At 40.5% G+C, this 20,267-nt stretch overlaps 1 protein-coding gene across 3 annotated transcripts in view; it reads right to left on the reverse strand.

The window, feature by feature from the left end:
- MLLT10 (MLLT10 histone lysine methyltransferase DOT1L cofactor) overlaps positions 1–14,450 on the reverse strand; it is a 117,509-nt gene extending 103,059 nt beyond the window's left edge. For all 3 annotated transcript variants that reach the window (XM_032181515.1, XM_032181513.1, XM_032181516.1), the window contains exons 1-2: positions 14,233–14,450; positions 10,488–10,567 (exon numbers count right to left, since the gene is read on the reverse strand). In XM_032181515.1, coding sequence (XP_032037406.1) covers positions 10,488–10,567; positions 14,233–14,401 — 249 coding nt within the window. In that variant the 5' untranslated portion in view covers positions 14,402–14,450. The remainder of the gene's footprint in view (positions 1–10,487; positions 10,568–14,232) is intronic.
- Positions 14,451–20,267: the final 5,817 nt, after the last annotated feature.

Here is a 20,267-nt window from a genome sequence, read left to right on the forward strand (position 1 = left end):
AAATAACACAGTAAAATAAAAAGAGTAAAGAATGAAGGCATCCACTACAGACTGAAAGAGCAAAATAAGACAAGCAAAGCAAGAGTTAAATAAACTCATCTTCCTACACTGAGTTACAATATACATTACAATTTGGCTCTACCACATCAGGGCCCCAAATTTTCTCCCCATTTTAGATAAATGCACCTTTTCGCTTTAACCAGGATTAACAACTAACTAAACCAGCAGTAGATATTACACAAGTCTAATTACTGGATTATTGGCCTTTCTTATTAAGCCCTTTTGGTTAATCTATCTGCACTGATTTTTCAATTAGAAAATGAGAGAAGACAGCGAAACTGATTTAATCCAACAGCCCAGATTATTCATGCTGAAATGAAGAGAAAGAGACGCTTATGTAGTAGGTAGGGTAGGTAAATAAGAACAAGACTATACAAGCAGGAGGGAAGACAAGAAGAGTCTTAGGAATATAACCTTGTTCTCCCCTCGGGGTTCTCTACATTTGGAGCAAGTTTCATAATTTGGAGAGATCCATTTTAGACTGCACCTTGTCATAAGGAAACAGAACCTGAAAAATCCTTATGCAAGCTCTTTAGCAAGCTGTGACCTGAGTTGGGCCAACGGAGCCATTCCCTGGCGCAGTGACTGTCCAGCCAAGCCAAGTCCTGCAGGCCTGACTCCCTGTGTTACAGTGATGCAATGAACAGGGTGTCTCAATGTGACCTGTTAACCCTACAGCAGCTCAAACAGACCACGGTTCCTAGCTGCTAGCTGAGAAACGAGGCTGCAGTTCCAGCTGACTTTAATTCAGCCTCACTGGAAGCTAACATAATTGCTGACTGCTGCCAAAAGAAGATCACTGGCCATCTCCTGCTGTGTACTTTCTACTGCTTCCCTTGCTCTGGGAAGAGCAATCGTTTGACCATATGGAAATCCTGATCAGCAAGCTAAAAATAAAATACTCCTCCCTTCTCCCCCCCTCCCAATTTTCAGCCAGACCACTCCTCTGAGCCATCCCTCCATACAGCCACCTCCACCAGATAAAGGACCTAACAGGAACACCGAGAGGGAGCAGGACAGGAACGCAGCCACCCCATAGTAATACGGACACATTTCTTAGGCTATCATTTTTAACCTGACACTCAGATATTCCAAGTTTTGGAACAGGCATCAGCCATGTGTGTAGACTGCTTACAAGCCTATTTTCCATCCCAAATGGTCCTGTACCCAGCACGACAGCTACTTTTCCAGGATAGTTTTCATCCCTAGGATGTTTTGATGACAGAATTACTGTTTTACAGTGCTTGACAATGACAAACAAGATTTAACTGAAAGGAAACCTCTTAAAGACACTACAACACATGACCCTTAAAGTTACAACACAATGCCTTACAGAATACACTGCTAAACAGCGTTACACCAAATTAGTATCACAGTTCTTGAAGCCTTGCCTTTAATCACATCAATCCTTTCCTTGACAGGAGTTAAAACTTGACATACAAACCATTTTATTCTGCCGCTCCTGTTAATCATTACCCAGCTGACTTTAAGTCCGTTTGCTTTTGATGCAAGTTTTAGTTCGCGTTTTTAGTGAAAACAGACCCTGCACACACAAACTCAGGACTTTCTTTATCTTAGCCTAGGAGACAGCTGCCAGGCAGAAATCATTTTTATGCTTTACTTCTGAATCTGCTTCAAAATACGTCTATTTTGAATCGCTGAGTACTCCCACCTGCATCTAACTGCACTAACTCAGGACACTCCCCCAAAGCACGGGGATGGACTTACAAAAGTAAACCAAAGCAGCCCATCCCAAAGTTAGTTTCTAATCAGGGCCTTCCTCACTGGCAGCTCCTGATGCTCTCAGCAACCTCAGCCTCTCATTTATCAGTAGCTGTGGGGGCCTTCAGCACAGCTGATGGTGTCCAGGTACTCATCCCCTAAGTTCTGTGGTGCAGCTTCACCTAACACCACCAGCAGTCCATCCCATTTTGTCTCACCCCATGGGTGTTAGAAGGAAAAAACACTGAAGTCACCTCTGATGCTCTTTATCACATGTAAGAGGATCTTTCCCAATCCTATAGGCTTTGAATATGCCAGATAGTATTAGACACTGCTACTTCAGATAATAGAAAGCATCTTAATACGAGTTAAGAAACTGGTTTAGAAGGGTAAAGACATCCACATGGGTAGTCCCTGCAGTTAATGTTTTGATGCTGACAGATGTATGCCCATTGCTGTCCAAAATTTTAAAATTCTGAAAAAATAATGGGTATCTAGAAAACATTTCTGGATACAAAGTTGATGATAAATCATGCCTAAAGTTTGAGACTTGCCAATGCTGCTAAAAGTAATCCTGCCCACATGTAACTGAAGTTGAATTCCTTCATTCCCTTTTTTGATGAAAAATTATCTTCTAAGCCAGAAACATTTTTCCTCTGTTTTCCTTCTCCCCTAAATGGTATGAAATTAGTATCCCTTCCTCTCCAAACAAAGGAGGAAACCTTACTTTTTCTCATTATCCTTTTATGCTTTTATTTCTACATCCCTCCTCTTCCTGATGTTTTGGCCCATTTCTTTGACAGGAAAAAAAATGCATTGAAATGAAAACACCGAACAAAGAAAAAAAAGTTTGGGGTTACTTTTAGTGACTAGGTTGTTAGATTCAGGCAGACATGGGACTGAACAGCCAACGTAAACACGGCTTCCTCTATATACAGACAAAATACTCTGAAACGACTTGCATAAAAATATAATCATTGAACGACAGACAACGACAAAAAATTGCAGAGTGGGGCATACCAATATACTGGAAATTTAGATCTTGGCATATATTCTATCAACAGATGAGAATTCACAGGCGGTTCATACAAAAACAGACCCAGCAACAGGATGTACACCAGACTGACCATGTCTACATCTGCTGGCAATAACTTACCCCAGCCCTCAGAACCCAGTGACATTTCATTTTTCCATTCACCTCCTCAAACTATCTCGTGTGAAGCAGAACTGATACTGCCAACATGGAAAGCCAAGCCAGAGAAGATCAACCTTGTGGCCCTTGAAACCTCCAGAAAACCCCTCGAAACTCACGAGAAATCCCAGGTGCTACTGAAATCACTGAACCTTCACTCACACCAAACTCAGGCTACCTGTTCACACCAAACCCTTCTACTCTGATATTTTACTAATACTTTCTTTGATGATTTTCCCCTAAAACCAGCTAGATACTTTCAAACCTCCCATTAGAGTTTAATTCTGATTTTTCAAGCCCTTGCCTATTATTACTTACCGAAGTCAATTTCCATTTTCACTTGTTCAATACAACAAAAAGGATTAATTATACATAACTTCTTTTCTAAAAGCTGTTGGAATATAGAGCCCAGCCAATACTGCTATCGAGATAACAGATAGCCTACAGTGTTATCTACATAACACACAATATCTGTAATATCCATGTAATGTATCTGACTGCTATGTTATCAAATCCACATTTCCTTATTTATCAGTTCCTAAACTATAGCTTGCTAGCAAGATACCTTATCAATAGCCTCAACTTGCAGCATTTCAGAACTACGACCTTATTCGTAAATACACCAAATGCTCACCTTCCGTATTTTGATCCAAATGGCTCTACAAATGACAGCTTGCAATAAGTATCTGTAGTTAGCTACTTGCTGCCTTTTGCTACGCAATTTTTCCAAACAAGAAACCCCAAAAAAAGCAAACTACTGAAGTTGCAGCGTTTCTAACCTAAGATTTATGCTAGGCTCCAGTGCTTACAAGCCGCAGTAGAGAACCAACAGGAATCAGAAGATGTTCTGCCACCATGGGGAGAGCATTCCCGAATCCCCAACCGGCTGACACCACTAATAGAGCAAACGAACGCGTGCTGTCAGTACTTCTCTTCCAAAGTGCTATGTTCTGCAACTTGACAACTTAAGAAATTAAGTCATCTCCCTCTTCAAATAATCATTTCTTGATGCTGACAAATTTGCCAAATCTCTGCCCCATCTCTATTCAGTCATCTGTCCCAGGAGGAACTTTTTTTTTTTTTTTTAAGCAGGCAGTTGACAGGTAAAAGAAAAACAGAGTGACTACCTGAAGCATTTTGGGCTTTATACCTGGATAAATTACAGAGGCTCAACCTAGTTCTCTTTATCAAGGCATCAGCTAAAGATATATGCAGATTCAGTTAGCTCTGTCAAAAACATCTAGTACAGGCAATAAATTTACAGAATATGACAAGAAGATTAGAGGCACTCAACATGCAAATCAGCATTCTTCCCAGGCCATCCAGGCAGTACGTACTGCAGGGGACATGCAGGCACACTTTCACTCAGCACACGTAAGCTAACGAGAAGAGAGGTGGTAACATGCAGAGCAATCCAACAGCCGTGATGACACGCAGCTCCAACCTCCCAAGTGCAAAGCCATGAACTTCCCACCACAGATTTAAGACCAGCAAGTCCTGACACGTTACAGGAATCCAACTATAAGCGCACACACAATTTAGAATTAACGCACTTATCTTAAATAGGAAGTGTCAGAAAGCCAGGAGAGAGACCCATCATGTTTGGCTGGATTTCCAACCAGTCACCCCAAGCTAAAAAGCACCCCAACTAAATCAAGAGCTGAGGGACAGAGTATGATATGGTTTGCTTGAGTGTTCTCCTGAAATATAATACAGCTGTAATCCGGTGTAATACTGCCTTTACACTATGCTTTTCTTTTTTTTTTTTTTTTTTTTTAAAAAAAAAAAAAAAAAAAAAAAGCCTGAACAACCTATATATCCACATTTAGCATAACGTACGTACAAATTACTATAGAAGTAAGGTGTTCATTTTGGTAAACATTTGGTACAACTAACCAAAGCCAAAAAAAAAAAGCAGAATTTCTCTTTCAAATAAGTTGATGAATTTAGCTATTTAGTAACCAGGTAGCAAGTATGCATAGAAGCAGAGAAAAATGGAGCAGGAGAACAGCAGCACAAACAGAAACCCCTGTAACGTTCTCGTTTCTACATGCGCAGCACACAATGCAGTGCACAAGGTTCAGTGCACCAGTTACAGAGGGAGGCGCACAGAACCTGTAGCCCATTTCTGTAGCACCTTCTGCCACCTGTACTACCAGCTGCTGACCAGCTACTGCACGACCCCAAGCTATTCACTCATCCTTTGAGTCACAGTGCAGCGAAGTTCAAGGTCTACCATCATTACTTACAGGAAAATCATCTGAACGTGAAAAATGATTTTCTCCTACTCAGGAAATGCAAAGCAAACAGCAGTCACTGGTCTACCAGACGAGAAACACACATCTCTCAGTCCACAGGATTTCAGACTGGAAGCAGAAGTTTCACATGATATGCCTACGTATCTTCAGACAGACCTTTTATTCCAGTTAGCCAACTATGAACAAACATTCACTGCCTTCTAGACTGCACAGCCATTCATAAAAGACAAGGCAGGGCTGTTTTTCTTCTTTTGGGGTGGCAGGAAGGAAGGGGAAGCATGGGGATATCATTAGTAAGTAGCAGTTTCCCGTAATTATAAAAAAAAATCTCCTGGCAATTTGTATTTTACAGTCACTTCTCTTATTTAGAAGATTATTATTCTACTGTTGTGTAGAAATAAAATTATTTCAAATAAATCTATTTAATACAAATAAATGTATTATTTTATTATTTTTTTTAAAGCAACTTTTCTACTACTACAGTACTCTTGAAAGCTATTGTAATAATGTTCTTATAAAAGATGTCCTCTAAAGAAAATTATGGACACATACATATTCATTTCAGAATTTCTCTAAGAATTATTTCAAGGGGTATCTTCAAAGAGAACACAGAGTAAATTAATCCTGAAACGAGCTATTTGGCCAATATTTGAAAGTAAAGGAAAAAGAAAGAAGGAAGTTATTACCATCCTTTTTCTTCTTCCAAAATTTTGTTCCCCTCTACTGAGACCACATTTACCAATGTGCACTCTAGTTTTCAGATAGAGGTTTAATAACCACAACAAAACTGACTCTAAGTGCAGACACAGAGATCCCATTCCCTTGGAGGCAACCTGTTGAGCCTGAGCTATCAGAGCTCTGATCACAAGCCTATTTACAAATCCAAAGTCTGCATTCCTATTTCCTCCTCCTTTGCCTCTTCCTGCCTAGACAAAGTGCACGCAATACTGCAAGCATGGTTATTTTATATTATATAAACACTGGGGGAAATGGGGCTAAACTATGGATACATCGAACAGCTCTTATACGAGCAGTTCTTCAATAACAAACTTGTGGATGCATGTGATGAAAACTTTAAAAAAAAAAATAAGGGGGGATCTGGAGAGGAGAACTACAACCATTGTTATATTACAGATTTACAAAAATTTATTCTCAAGCATTCCAACTGCAGATCATCTGTGTAGCAGATGCAGGCACAGCTCAGGTCTGGCAGGATTTAGTAGCAGAAACCTACGACTACAGCAGCACAACGTACCTGGACTGGCTTTGGAGGTAACCAGTATAGCTGGGTCTCCCAGCTCAGACTCCATAACTATGAAAGATGGTATGACCTACACTGGCTCTGCACACAACCTTTCTGTCTCTGCACCAAATTTTAAGAAATACACATGTGAGTGCAGGGACTCCAGTAACCCTGAATGCATCTGAGCTCCAGATGAGCAATACTCAAACGTGGCCAGCTCTGCAGGGAGTCACAGCTCCCACAACGCATTCCCAGGACCAAAATCCAGGTGGCTTGTTAGGCCAGCTGTAGTGTCACGCAACGTGAGGATTCAGCTCTAGGCCAGTACTGCACTCAACTTCACAAGACATCAAAAAAGAACAACACAGAGATGCCAAGTGGAAAAAACAGCATCTTTACCAAGTCTGAGCAATTTCTACCAACCAACTCCAACCTTTCTTCCAGAGCCAATGCCATGCTCGTAATATGCATATTCCAGTGAGCCAGACCAACATCACGTTAATTCACATGCAATGCCATAAGCAATCTGACCTCCCACGTACCAGCTGAGCTGTGCTTGAGGTGGTACTGACCTTCAGACTTTTGCGGAAGTTTTACTGAGATCTCTTTGTCTCCCTGGTTCACGTTGGATTCACAAGGATCCTTGCAGCTAATAAGCCTGACCAGACAGAAACTAACTGCGAGCGTCAGATGTCTCTGTGCTGCCTGGTATCTCCATCACATGGATTACTCCAGCTCCCTCATGACAAGCATGAGGAAGAGTAGCTCGTAGTAAAACAAACGCACTGTCTATTTATAGTCCACTGAATACTATAATTAAATCATTCTTAGAAGATCATCAAAAAATGCTTTGCTCAAAACAGGATGATGGGGAAAAAAGGTTTCCTGAACAACAGCGGTGCTACAATTCCTCAATTTAGCTTCCTTAGGATACTGCATAGCAGTACTGTCAGGTCTGAGCAACATACACACCACTTTCAACTTCCCAAACCAGGGCCCAAAGCCTGTAACATATCATTTCATACATATACATCCTCACATGGACCCTAATAATATTTTTTCCTACATCAACACATATCTCCCCTGATTTTTTGATTCAGAAGTTCAGGTACATCTGAAGACATCAAAAGGCCGCCACTACACAGTGTTGTAACAGCTGATGCTGACAGCAGCAGAGCTCAGTGCTGATGCCCACCCATTTTGAAGAGATTCATGTTCCATGCTCACCATGAGACATCCAAGATAAACTAGTTAACTTTGGAAAAATTAGTATTTTTTTAAGCAAGAATTAAAAAACAAACAAAAAAACTTATACAGCAACTTAAGAAAATGCATATTGGGATTACATCCTTCTGTTTGTTATGCATTATATATGCAGGACTATGATTTATAAGCCAAATAATAACTAGACACCTTAAAGCACCCATTAACCAAACAATTCACGCTTACCAAAATCACAGTTTCTCTCACACGCACAAAAATATGACCCCACTAGAGGTACGACACAGTCAAGCTTGTCAGGCACAGACCTATGCTTTCCAACTAGTAGCTGACCATTCAAAACCCATGCTGGCTACCTCACTACCAAAACTGCAGAAGTCAATCAGCCAGGAGGTTTGCACGGAATGCAGATCAGGGCTGTGTGCACCAGCTTAGCAGCAGGACACCAAGGAAAGCGAACAGGGCAGACAGCAGCGTGGAACAAATCAAAGTATCTGGGAGGCTGATTTCTGATCTGCTGATGCATGAAGTTCTCTGGTGATCCACCTACTTGAGCCTCAGCCTCCTGTCCTAGCCTGTTTCATTCAGTGACTAAAGCAAGGCTAACTTCAGTGCAAGCATCTAACCTTTGTCTCTCATCCAATGGGACTTATTTGCCCAGTCACAGCAGTTTAAAACAAACTAGCTAACAAAAACATTCTGAGCACATCAACATGGGAAAATACACTTTGAATGCAAGACTTTGCAGGTCTTTTTGAAGATTAAAAGTAAGTTGAAGCATGTGCATGTTCAAAGTGATTTAGTTAATTTAATTCTGGTTTTGTTTCTAGGCAAAAATGCCACCAGAAAAACTAAGCTTCAGCCTCCTGTACTGATGGTTGGATTGACGGGTTGCTTGTCTAAGTGTGGCACAACTTCTGCTTATGATAAACTGATTACAATAAAGTTCCAGCTTTCCCACTGGGATCAGATCTTCAGTTCAGTTTCTGTATGTTAAGGGCTTCTTCAAGACACCTCAGAGACAGTTACCACACATGTAACTCACTGACATGCATGCAGTTGTTAAGACTTCAGCTACTACCAATCTGTTCTACCTCACATGGTCATTTAAGAACCACCCAAGCCTATCCTATATTACAAATGGAAGGAAAAACTTACTTCTTTAAAAAACAGTAATCAAGTTCTTGAACTATACCATAAATAGATATCTTAATAGGTGGAACCAAGAACAGAATACACTGGGCAGAGAATTCAGTTAAGTCGATCACTATTCTTCACTAATTTTGGGAAGCAGTATAACACCTGTCAAAGCTATTTTCTCTGGTAAACTCAATAAATTATCAGAAATGCAGTGATACACTGTTTATTTTAGAAGGCAGTGCAGTTCTCCTTCATAACTTGTGTGAGGAGAAGCCAGGAACAGCTATATCCTAAATCCCGATGAGAATTCCCTATCACAAACCAGAAAAATGCTCCTTCCACATCTTTTTTCTTCTACAATTTTTCTCCTTTGTTGTCAAACTATATATATATCTCGAATTCAGCAACATTAAAAATCCTTCCTCTTTATCATCAACACGATATTATCAATTTATCATCAATCTCTACGTTGTTTATGATCTTCCCAGGAAAAGAAAGAAGTGGCCTTTCCTTAGAAAGTGCTTTTGATTTTCTGTTGACAAATACTTGGAGAGCACATTGACTCCAATTTGCTCTTACTCCCAACAACAGATCTGCTCTGGAAGGAGTAAAAAAAAGCTAGGTTTCTAGGGCATCATGAAAATATAAATCATGAGTTTGGAAAAAGTAAAGGAACAAGAGAGATCCTTCAGTCCTGTGCCAAAAATTCACAACCTGGGAGGTCATCCTACAATTTTTATAGCACTTTATATTAGAAATGGAAATAGGTACAGCAAAAAGTTCATGTAAACATGCTGCCAGTCACTGATATAACTAAAAATTTGGTGTTAGGCTCTTCATTTGTCTATAGATATGAAAATTAAAAATAATTTACACTGCCCCAAGATGCTGCACCATCTTCTTTTCTAATTTTTATATGAAAATTTTGTTTTCAGAGGTAAAACAACAGCTTAGTCTTTCTAAAGAAACTCATTTCATCTTTTGCTGGAAGACAAAAAAAAAAAAAAACAGCAAAAAAGAGTAATAGTGAGAAGTATGATTCTCTTTTTCTAAAAATGCCTGATACCATGCAGCTTGGGCTCATAAAATACAAGCAAAAAAAAAACAGTAGAACTGCATGTAATCAAGAAAAAAGTGGGGTTTCTTTTGCTCAGAAGGATTATCTGAATCCCCGTTACTTACCATAAATAAATAAGCAAATAGGAAAACAGGAAGAAAATGTTTCTTGGATTAGAAGTATCAGATGACAACGGTCAATTCAAAGTAAGCATTAGATTCTGCAATTAAGAACACCCCTATCAATTAAGTGTTCCTAGACTGAATCTTTCAGTTAGCAACCTACAGTTGTTGTAAAAGAAAATTGGACAAGAATTCTATTTCCTCCCCGTGTCTAATTCTAAAAGTATTAAACAGACAAAAATACACAGAACCCACACCACAGGTAAGGAAATCATCTTTGAAACAGTTGTTTGAAGAAAAATATCTGTCAGAATACTTAGATAAATAGTTCCACTCAAAAAAAGTCTTTTTGAATAGCACCTAGATGGAATTATGACAGGAAACTAAGCTGTTTTCTACTGTTACTGAGATACTTGGGCAAACATCCACACAGTCATTATAACCAGCATTACTTAAAAAACAAAGCACATACCACTCTGGCTGCTCTTTCCTGAGATTCACACTTCCTGCAAAACCAAGGTCCAGTGGGTACTTGAACAATTCCATAGCAAGCTGTTTTGAACAAGATACAATATTTCAGCACATGTAAGCAGCACTACAGTACAACTAATACTAAGCTTTTTTGTAACATTCATATTAATAGATCTCACATCAATTAAGTCAAATTCACATCTATGCATCACACGTGAAATCCTACCATCATGGTACTAGAAATAAAGTACAACCTTCCACTTCAATTTATGCAAAATATTAGTTATGATTAAATCATATTAGGTTGGTTGAAGAGTAATATAATCATTCAAAAGCAGTAATGTTTTATATGAATATGTTTTGCTATTTATTTACCTGTAAAACAGGTAAAACGCTTTACAGCAACAAACATCAGCCATTTGTAGTAAAGTTTTGTGTGTTGTTTTTTTTTAACAGAAAACTAAAAGCAACTAACACATTCATGTTTGTCATAATACATTCATTCATCTGCTTAGTTACAATCAAGTTTTCATACTCATATTTAAGTAGGGAATCCATAATAAACTTAACTAAGATAAAAAGTTGGGGGGTTTTGCCCTGAAAATTCACATGAAGCTTTAAACAAAAACTAAACTCAGCATCATGACTAACACTGATTACATACAACTAGGCTACAGCATTAACCCTTGGGAGAGAGATTTTTTTGAGATATGCAAATTTCTCTGCAAGACTATCATCAATGTCTTCACAGTACATAAAAACAGGAGTTTGATAAGAAATTCAACAGAGTTTATCAACTTGGCAATACTGGTTATCTTTGAAACACAATTTGAAACTTTAAGAACGGCTGATGGAGTAAAAAACTTTAAGATTTCCTCATAGCACTTGTCTTCTTACACCCTCATGGGTTTAATGACTAATAACAATTAACAAAGCCAAAAATTTTCCTCAAATATTATCCTGAATCTGTCGTTATGTTTTTAGTATCTCAATTACCTATGAATATGTTTTATTTAAATAAAAAAATTGGTTAAGGTGCGTAACTAAAAAAAAGACAGATCTAGTAAGTTAGTAGTTCTGAGAAAATCTGAGGCTATATTAGTATCTTCTAGTAGATATCCCGAAGTATTGTCAGTTTTGTGCCAGCCTATACCAAAAAAAAAGAAAAGAAAAGAAGAACAAGCAATGCAGTAGTAGTATTTAAACATCTGGCCAATGCACCTTTCCTTCTACAAGGAAACATCAATGAAATTATTTCCTATTATATGCATACATGTAGTCATATTAAGAGCAGTTGTCAGATTTTCAAATACGTTATCCAAGTACTGACAGACCAAACCATCTTGATAACCCCTTTCCACTGTACAATAAAGTTCTTTAACATGAGAGAAAACATCTTGTTTTAGTTGCATTTCTATTAGCAACAGATGGGAAAGGGGGAACTCTGAATTCCTCCAGAAATTAAGTGGGAGACTTTAAATGTGCAATCACACATTTAAATTACCAGAAGACAGGGCAGAATAAGAAACTAATTTCAGAATGCGACTCAGAGACAGAGCTGGCAATCAGATCCAAAGGCAACACAAGTTGGGCAAAGACAGAGGCTGAGGTACTCTTTTTATCTGCAAATGGAACAGAGACTATCTAGAGCCTAAAAAAAACACCCACCAAAGGTTTGTGCTCTGATATCATTTACTGAGTTCCGTGTCTTCCTTTGGTTTAATACTTGTACTACTACGCAAAGCTTCTTTAAACACATTAAGGAACGTTGTACTCCACAACTTGCCAATGACTTAATGCTGGAAAAAGCTGTTCCTCTGAACTAACTGAAAATAATAATTAAAAAGAAAAATCAGATTCGAAAGTCTTGTGGAGAATACTTACGCCTGAATTTCAAAGGAGGACTACCAGCTTTAATCTTGACAATAACTACTTTGAATACAGAAGGGCTACAAGAAAATTTAGAGTGGATGAGTTTCTTCTAACACCTTCGGTGACACATCAAATTCAAGATGTAAAACGTTACTGACACAGTAAGACAAAACATACAGTTTTCCTTCTCTTAAGGCCTCTACAACTGCATCTGGATTTAGAAGCAGTACTTTGCACACTTCCATATTCAAGTTCAGATTTGGACCTGAACTTATAGAAGTGCAATATTCTTGTATCCAGCTTGCTTAATTCCCTCCCTATATCAGGAATACTTCCCAAAACAGACTTTTCGTGTTACCCCTATTTCAGGTCCACAAGTATGCGAGCACCCAACTGCTATCATCAAATTTGTTCACTGAAACCATTAGCGAGGCTCTAGAAGCAAAGGAAGATGCCGAGAATAACATAAAAATAACAGGTGGCTCAGGTACAACTTCCAGAAGTATTCATGGTTTAATGTTCTTTTCCATGATCCTAGGGTTCCACAAAAGCAGAGTTAACTTACTGGTTAACCTTATTCAGCCTTTAAGACAACACCATACTAATTCAAAACCAGGCTAATTTCACAGATCCTCTCAGCTCCTCTCTGCCTTAACTCCAGCATCACCAATAACTGACTTATGCACATCTCCTTAAATTATTAGTACTTCTTGGTCTACAAATGAGCATATACATGTAAAAACCATCTGCCACGTCATGTTCACCAAAACTTACATTCTAAGACCAAGTATGAGAGAGACATTAATAGGATTTTCACATGCAGTAGCCATTCAGACTAATAAACTGGATTTTGGATTTTACCTTTCCTCCATCTAGGAGTCTAAGAACCAACTACGGAGTTCAAATGACTGCTTGGGAGTTGACACAGAGAAGCTACCATTTTATTCCTTGTTTCTGCTACGCATAAAGCAAAAGTCATCACAACTTCCTCTCTCACAATGTAAGCAGCAGAATCCAGTCCCTCCCTCTGTTCTCTAAAGAAGGGTCAACCCACTGACAGAAACAAAACAATCACACATACAGGGAACATGCCAGCTCTTGAGCTGAGCTGGAAACCAACCAACCAGGCTCTACTAATCCAAACAAATCCTGCATCAGCCCTTTCGGAGCGGCACCCTCCTCCTGCAGAACCACAACAGGAAGTCTCCTCATCTGCCAGGCACCAGCAGCCAAATGACATTCAAGGAAAGGCAGGCAGGGGAAGCGAGCACATGACAGCTAAGTCCTCTCTACACGCTGCTGCCTCCCGGTCCTACACCCTCCTCACCTACTGGCTGCCCCTAGAGTAGTTTTTTTTTTTCTAACTTGGGAAAGGCAGGGAGGGCAGGAACTGAGCGCAGGAAGAAAGAAATACAGCAAGAACTGCCAGAATGGAGATTAGCGAGAAGTCATGTGAAAAAGGAAAGGAGTTTCCTGGAGTCTTTGGACTGCCGTAGCTGGGGTTGTTAACAGGGTGCACAGGAGGAAGCATAATAAACACAGAAGAGGTAAAAGAGGAGGAAGAGGGGGAAAAATGGAAGGCCTGCTCTTCCTTTCTAGCAGTCATAACACAGGAAGTCACGGCGTAGGACGTCTCCCATGGGGGAAAAGCCAGGCAGGCTGGAGGGCCACGGGATGACAGCCCGGCTTAGCCCAGGGAGCACGCGGCCCTCGAGGGGGCCAAACGGGCTCCGTGGGTGACAAGCGGGACCTGGGGGTGTAAAGGGGGGCGAAGGAAGGGGAAAGGGGGGCTGGGGGGGGATCTAGGCCCAAGGGGAGCGGGCTGGGAGGCTGAGGAAGGAGCGGGGCTGGGGGCAGCCGCCCCGCGCACTCACCTTGATGCACTGCGACATTGCAGCCGTGCCCGTCGCAGTAGACGAGCGGGTTCTCGGCCCAGCCCCTCTCGTCGGAGCACACGCAGCACCCGCCGATCATCTCCTTCATGCTACTGGAGAACTCGCCCTCCAGCGACACGGGCAGCAGCAGGGGCTCGCTGGACACCATCTGCGGGGCCAACACAGCGCCGTCAGCCCCCCCGCACACGCGCTTCGCCCCCAACCCCTCACAAAAAAATAAAAAAATAAAATAAATTAAAAAAAACAACAACCCCTCAGCCGCTCAACCACCGCCGCCGCCTCCCCGGCGGGCGCGCGGGGCCCATGCCCGCCGCCTCACGGCCTCCGCTCGCCCCCGGCCGGGCTGCGTCAGGCGGCAGCGGGCGGCGAGGGGCAGCCCTGAGGCGGCGGCGGCGCGCAGCGGAGCGGGCGGGCGGGCAGGGCCGCGGCGCAGGCGCAGTGCGGAGCCCTGCGGGGAAGGCCCGGGCCTGCGGGGCCTCCTCCCGGCCGAGCGATGGCTGCGGGGCCGCCCGCAGCACGGCCGCGCTCCCCCCCCCCCCCCGCTCCTCCCCGCTGAGCGCCGCGCACACGGCGGGGCCCGCCCGGCCACCTGATGGCCCGGCCCGGCCCGGCACGGCCCGCCCGCGTCCCCCGCAGCCCTCCCCGCCCGCCCCGGCTCGGCTCGGCTCGGCTCGGCTCGGCTCGTCCACCCACCTCGGCGTGCTGCCACTCGGCGTCCCCCCCCGGCCGAGCCATGGCGGCGGCGCCGCCGGGCCGGGCCCCGCAAGCCCTCGGCGCGGCTCGGGACGGCCCGCGCGGAGCCGCCCGCCCTGCCCTGCCGAGCCCGGGCCTGTTGCTGCCCCCCTCCCCGCCGTGTGGGCTGGGGGAGGTGGCAGACATGCGCCCCGCTCCCACCCGCGATGTCACTCTGCTCATGCCCCCTTCAGGAGGACTGGAGGACTCGCCCCCATTCCCGCCCTCCCCTCTCCTCTCCTCCGCCGCAGCCGGCAGAAATCGTGGTTGTGTTTTTTTTTTTCTTTTTTTTCTTTTTTTTTCTTCTTTTTTTACTATCTTGTTTATTTTCCCCCCGACGTGGCTCACGCCTCCCCGCTGCCAACTTTTATTGTCCTGTTTATGTCCCCTCGGCGGGCCTCGCCGCTGCCCCGCTCCCCCTCCTCCTTTGCCCTCCGCTCCCTTCCCCTCCGCCAGCCCGATAACGAAATCCTGCGGTGCCGATTACACCTTCCTGCTCCCAAAATCAGCCTGCGTGGGTGCAGCCACGCGTGGCCACCCCGGCAGCGGCAGCGAGGGGTTAGGGCAGGGGGCGAGCGGGGAGGCCGCAGGCACACACAAAAGCCACCAGCTCCCAGCCCCGCTCCCACGCGGGGGGGGGATTTCGGGTGTGTTTTGGGGTGGGTGGGTTGGTTATTCATTCAGTTTACCTAAAATAATTCTAATTCTGTTGTCTCTTTTAATTAAAGAAAAAAAAAAAAATTAAACCTGGCAGAGCCGAGGTGGTCAGCAGGGAGGAAAATCTCAAGCCAATCTCTCATTTCAATTCGCCATTGTGAGCAGGTATGCCTATAGCAGAAGGAACTAATTGTGGCGATTGGTAGGGGCACGGAGAAATGAAATGCAGCCTTGCAAAATTCTGCTCACTCGCTTGCCCCGGGGCCAGTATTTTATTTATTTATTTATTTATTTTATTTATTTATTTATTTAGTGTTGGGTGAGGAAGATGCAAGTGATTTATCTTACCATGCTAAAAGGCAGACGAGCAGAATTTGCGCGTGGTCTGTGCATTTGTGGTGGTGATTTTGCAAGGCCGACATAGTTGACGCAGTATCTGTGCAAATCACTGCTGAATTATGTACGTTCCTGGACGTGTGGCTACCTAGAACTCTCTATATACACGCAGGGCTAGTTGTATTTTCTACAGTGTTAACTAATAAAACATCTGCACTTGCGTACAGGAGTACGAAGAAAAACTACGTATAAGGGAGAGGTGGGATGTGCACAACTCTCTACCCTCTAGAGACATCTTAGTCTGCAAGTTTGTATGCAGGGTATCTTAGGTCAAGCTCTTTTCTCTCCTTGAAAGTTTTGAGTGAAATTATATAGCTAGGAGAAGAATGGAGGGCAAGGGAAAAAGGAATGAGGGAGGTAGCTTCCTACATGAAGGGCCCAACCAAATACGTGAATAACAGCCATTTCAGACGCATTCTACACATTTCTCTGTAAATGTGTTTTTCTAATATCTCTGGCAGTTTAGAAATTTTTAAGGCACATGTAAAAAAAAATAAAAATAGGGGTGGATTGGAACTTAGTATGTTTCAGTTTGTATAAAATAATTCAGATATTGCTCTCAAAACAACCATACCCCACACTAGAATGTTCTATCTCAACAGTGAAGAATACAAATTTGAACATAAACTACTTATGTGATAAAACATACTTACAACACTTTTTTTTTTTACTACTTTTAAAGCTTGTTAAGAATACCCTGAAAATTGCAGGTGCAAGTAATTACTTTGTAAGGAAATAAAGCAATATCCTAGTGTTTTAAAAAACGCAAATTATTTGGAGCTGATAGATACAGTGTCCCAGCCCTTCTTCATTCTTGTCAAGAAAATGACATCTAATTTAAAAAGCATTCTCAATGATTCTGTTAACCCTGACAAGAAAAAAAAAAAAAAAATCATGGTACAGCAGCAAATCTGTCCTTTATTTCCCTGACAGGTAAATTAAAATAAATATCCTTTTAAAATGAAAATATATTAAGTATATTTTAATTTGTTGGATAAATTTATACATATAGTAAGCTTGTATTGTAACAAACAATTGTAATTTTTTTTTTTCACACCTTTTTTTTTTTTTTTTAATTCATTGAGAAGGTCTTCCTGCAATATCTTCTTTGAAAAGCAACTAGTACGATTCCCAGGTCTTTTTTTTTTTTTTCACGTTAGCAATTCTGAATCTCAATTTTAAGTTTTATAAAGAAACATCACTAAGGAAAAAATTAATCACTTTGCAACAACTTGATTAAAGCCGCACCGAGGCAACAAGAACATACTCATGATAAACCTACTGTGTGGTTTTCAAATAAAAATACTCTAATCTCACACCATGTAACACCAGCTCAGTAGTGAAGATCCTGAAATTTTGCTTTGGTCAAAATTCAGTCAAGCCTAATACATTCAATTATTTAATAAAACATTTTTTTTGTATTTTTTTTTATGGATTTATGTTTAATTATTTCAATACAAAGAATGTGCATGGACTGAAAGAAACTCCATGACTACCACCTTATGGTACTGTGTAATATTTGATGGAAAAATTTAGATAACCTCTTGATAGTTCTGTAAAACAATCATTTAGAGGAGACCTTTGAAATGCAAAATAGGAAAAGAACTGCATTACCACTAAATAAATACTGCAAACGCTAAGCCTGTAACAGCTATGGAATCAGAACATAAAATCTTGTAGCATATATGTTCTTATGATTGTAGTATTTAATAAGCATTGACATGACACAGAAGGCCAATTTTCTTTTTGAAAAAAAAGAAGCCTGTCCTTCTTATAGTGATATATAAGAGATTAAAATAATTAGAGAGGAATATAATTCAGTGAGTAAGAATGAATAATTTCATTGTTAATCTAAATGCAAGGAGAAAATCCAATTGTCTTAAAAGAAATATACAAAACCTAGGAGCAAAACAAGTTTGATTATAAAAAACATGCAACAAGATTATATGTATTCATATTTTTTAGATAACTTTTCCAAGTAGGATGAAAGCATGAGTGAGTGAAAATTACACTGTCCAAATGCAAATAGTTTTAAAAAGTTTAAGGGATTCCTGAAGAAAATATTAACATACTTTACTGCATAGCACTTTAGCTTCATTAGCAAAAATAAAGAGGTATTCACCTTAAATTTTTACTACCAACTGATCAGTTCCACCAATAATGCTAAGATTTAAATACTTGTTTTAAATTCCACTATTTTTTATCTGTAACGTGCAAAATCACTGTAAGTTTGGTGAATAAAACAAAGCACTGAACAAGAAAAAGTCTTTCATTTACAAAACCACATTATCAGTTGGGTATAATCATCAGAGGAGTCTTCCAGGAATAACAACAACAGCGAAAAGCACAGATTTTACAAAAAAAGCATGCTATATTAGAAAACATGCACTGACATTGGAGTTGGAATTGCAGAGTGAGAAAACTTGCTTCTTTACAGCAAGTTCTTTAAAGCAATTTTCTCACAGCCATTTTTACTTCTTTTTCAGTTTGGGTCTTTGTTGAGAAAGCTTTGATCTTTACCTATGAGCAAAAGGATACATGCTGCACAGCTAAACATGCAACTGAGGCCGGGCAAATTGCAGTAACCGAGCAATTCTCAATATGTAGAATAATATATCTCCTGTTTATCTATTTAAAATAGATTGATGTTGGTCTGCCTTTTGTTTCTGTGGGTTTAAATCATTAACAGTCTTCACTGAAATACATTCTAATCGTGGGCATTTGCTTCATTCCCGGGAAGGCAGTAGCAAAATGGTCACTTTACACAAAATAGAATGCGACTCTTGTGTGTTGACCTTTGCACGTAGTGTGTTTTAAATGACAGTCCGCCTTGGATCTAACAAATTATTTCTATCCATGTTCAATTTTGAAGGATATAGCACGTCTACAGAACCCATATTAAAAATGTTAATGCATCTTTCCAGGCTTACTCTTAAATTATACTAAGTAAAGTTTTCTTTCCCCTTCTATTCTTTAATATCATGGCCAAATCTGTATTTAATACTTATCCAAGTGCAATTTACTGAATAATTAAAGTGTTTTTAACATTTAAGACGCAGTCACTTCTTCACTGGGAGTTTGCGTGTTATATATTTACACGCTATGCAAGTACAGGTAGTAGCATCAAAGGTCACGTCAGTGCATCTCCTGGACACCATGCCTCTTCATATGTTGTGCTCTTTTCTTTTGTGCGAACATAATTACAAATTTTGTAATTCCTTAGAGTGCAAAGAAAGGGGGAAGTAATTTCACCAACTATTGTATTCATTTTCTTGTTTTTAATTGTATTATCACCTTTGGAGACTTTGGTAAATTCCACTTAACTAGCAGCAATGGATAAAATTGGTGGTTTTCAAGTACTGCTTCTGTTACTAATGTTGGCATTTAAATGTTAATTTCAGACTGGGGTTTACAGTAAACACGAAACAAGGGATTTTCTTTGAATGAACAATCTCAAACCAAAATTCTAAATAAGGGATCCTAGCACGGGATATCTTTAAGCACAGTGATTATTTCCTTTTAAAAGACTTAACATTCCCTAAGTGATAGAAGTTAAAAGATTTAAATGTGACAGTTAATTTATAATTCTCTACATTAAAAAGGCATTTAAATGTTAACCACATTTTTATGTGAGTCAAGTCAAAGTAATGATAATTACAGTACGATACAAAAGAACCTGAAATAAACTTCTAGCAAACCATATTGAATATTAATGTTTTATTAAGCCCTGAAAAGCTGGGTTAGTAAACTCTGGAATTTAGATTATATCCGCCTTCAACATAACATAGGGCTTTTCTTTAAAGAATAATTCATTTCAAAGTTTGGATTTTATGAGGTATGTATTAATTCATTGCATTTTTATTAAATACATTTACGTCGCATCATACCAAAACCAAGCCTCAGATTACTTTTCTTGCATAGGCGTACCTCCGTGTAGGATTTGCTAAATTAACATTCCATATAAATTAATAGCCTTTTTTCGTGTTCGTTGTGTTATGATCAGCAGTGTGATACTGTATCGTGTCACAGGTCACATTTATTTGATTTCAATTCAGGAATCGTATCTGTACTACACAATAAATACGAGAAACGACATGCTGAATTTCCCATCAAATACCTTAAAGACAGACCTATTTTAGATGGATTTGTATAAACAAAACACATATAACTAATATAGGCGTGGGAAAGGAAAAGCTGGTTTGTTATATGCTAAAGCAAATTGGAGTAAA

This window comes from Aythya fuligula, chromosome 2 (genome assembly GCF_009819795.1).
Source record: "Aythya fuligula isolate bAytFul2 chromosome 2, bAytFul2.pri, whole genome shotgun sequence".
NCBI classification, from domain to species: domain Eukaryota; kingdom Metazoa; phylum Chordata; class Aves; order Anseriformes; family Anatidae; genus Aythya; species Aythya fuligula.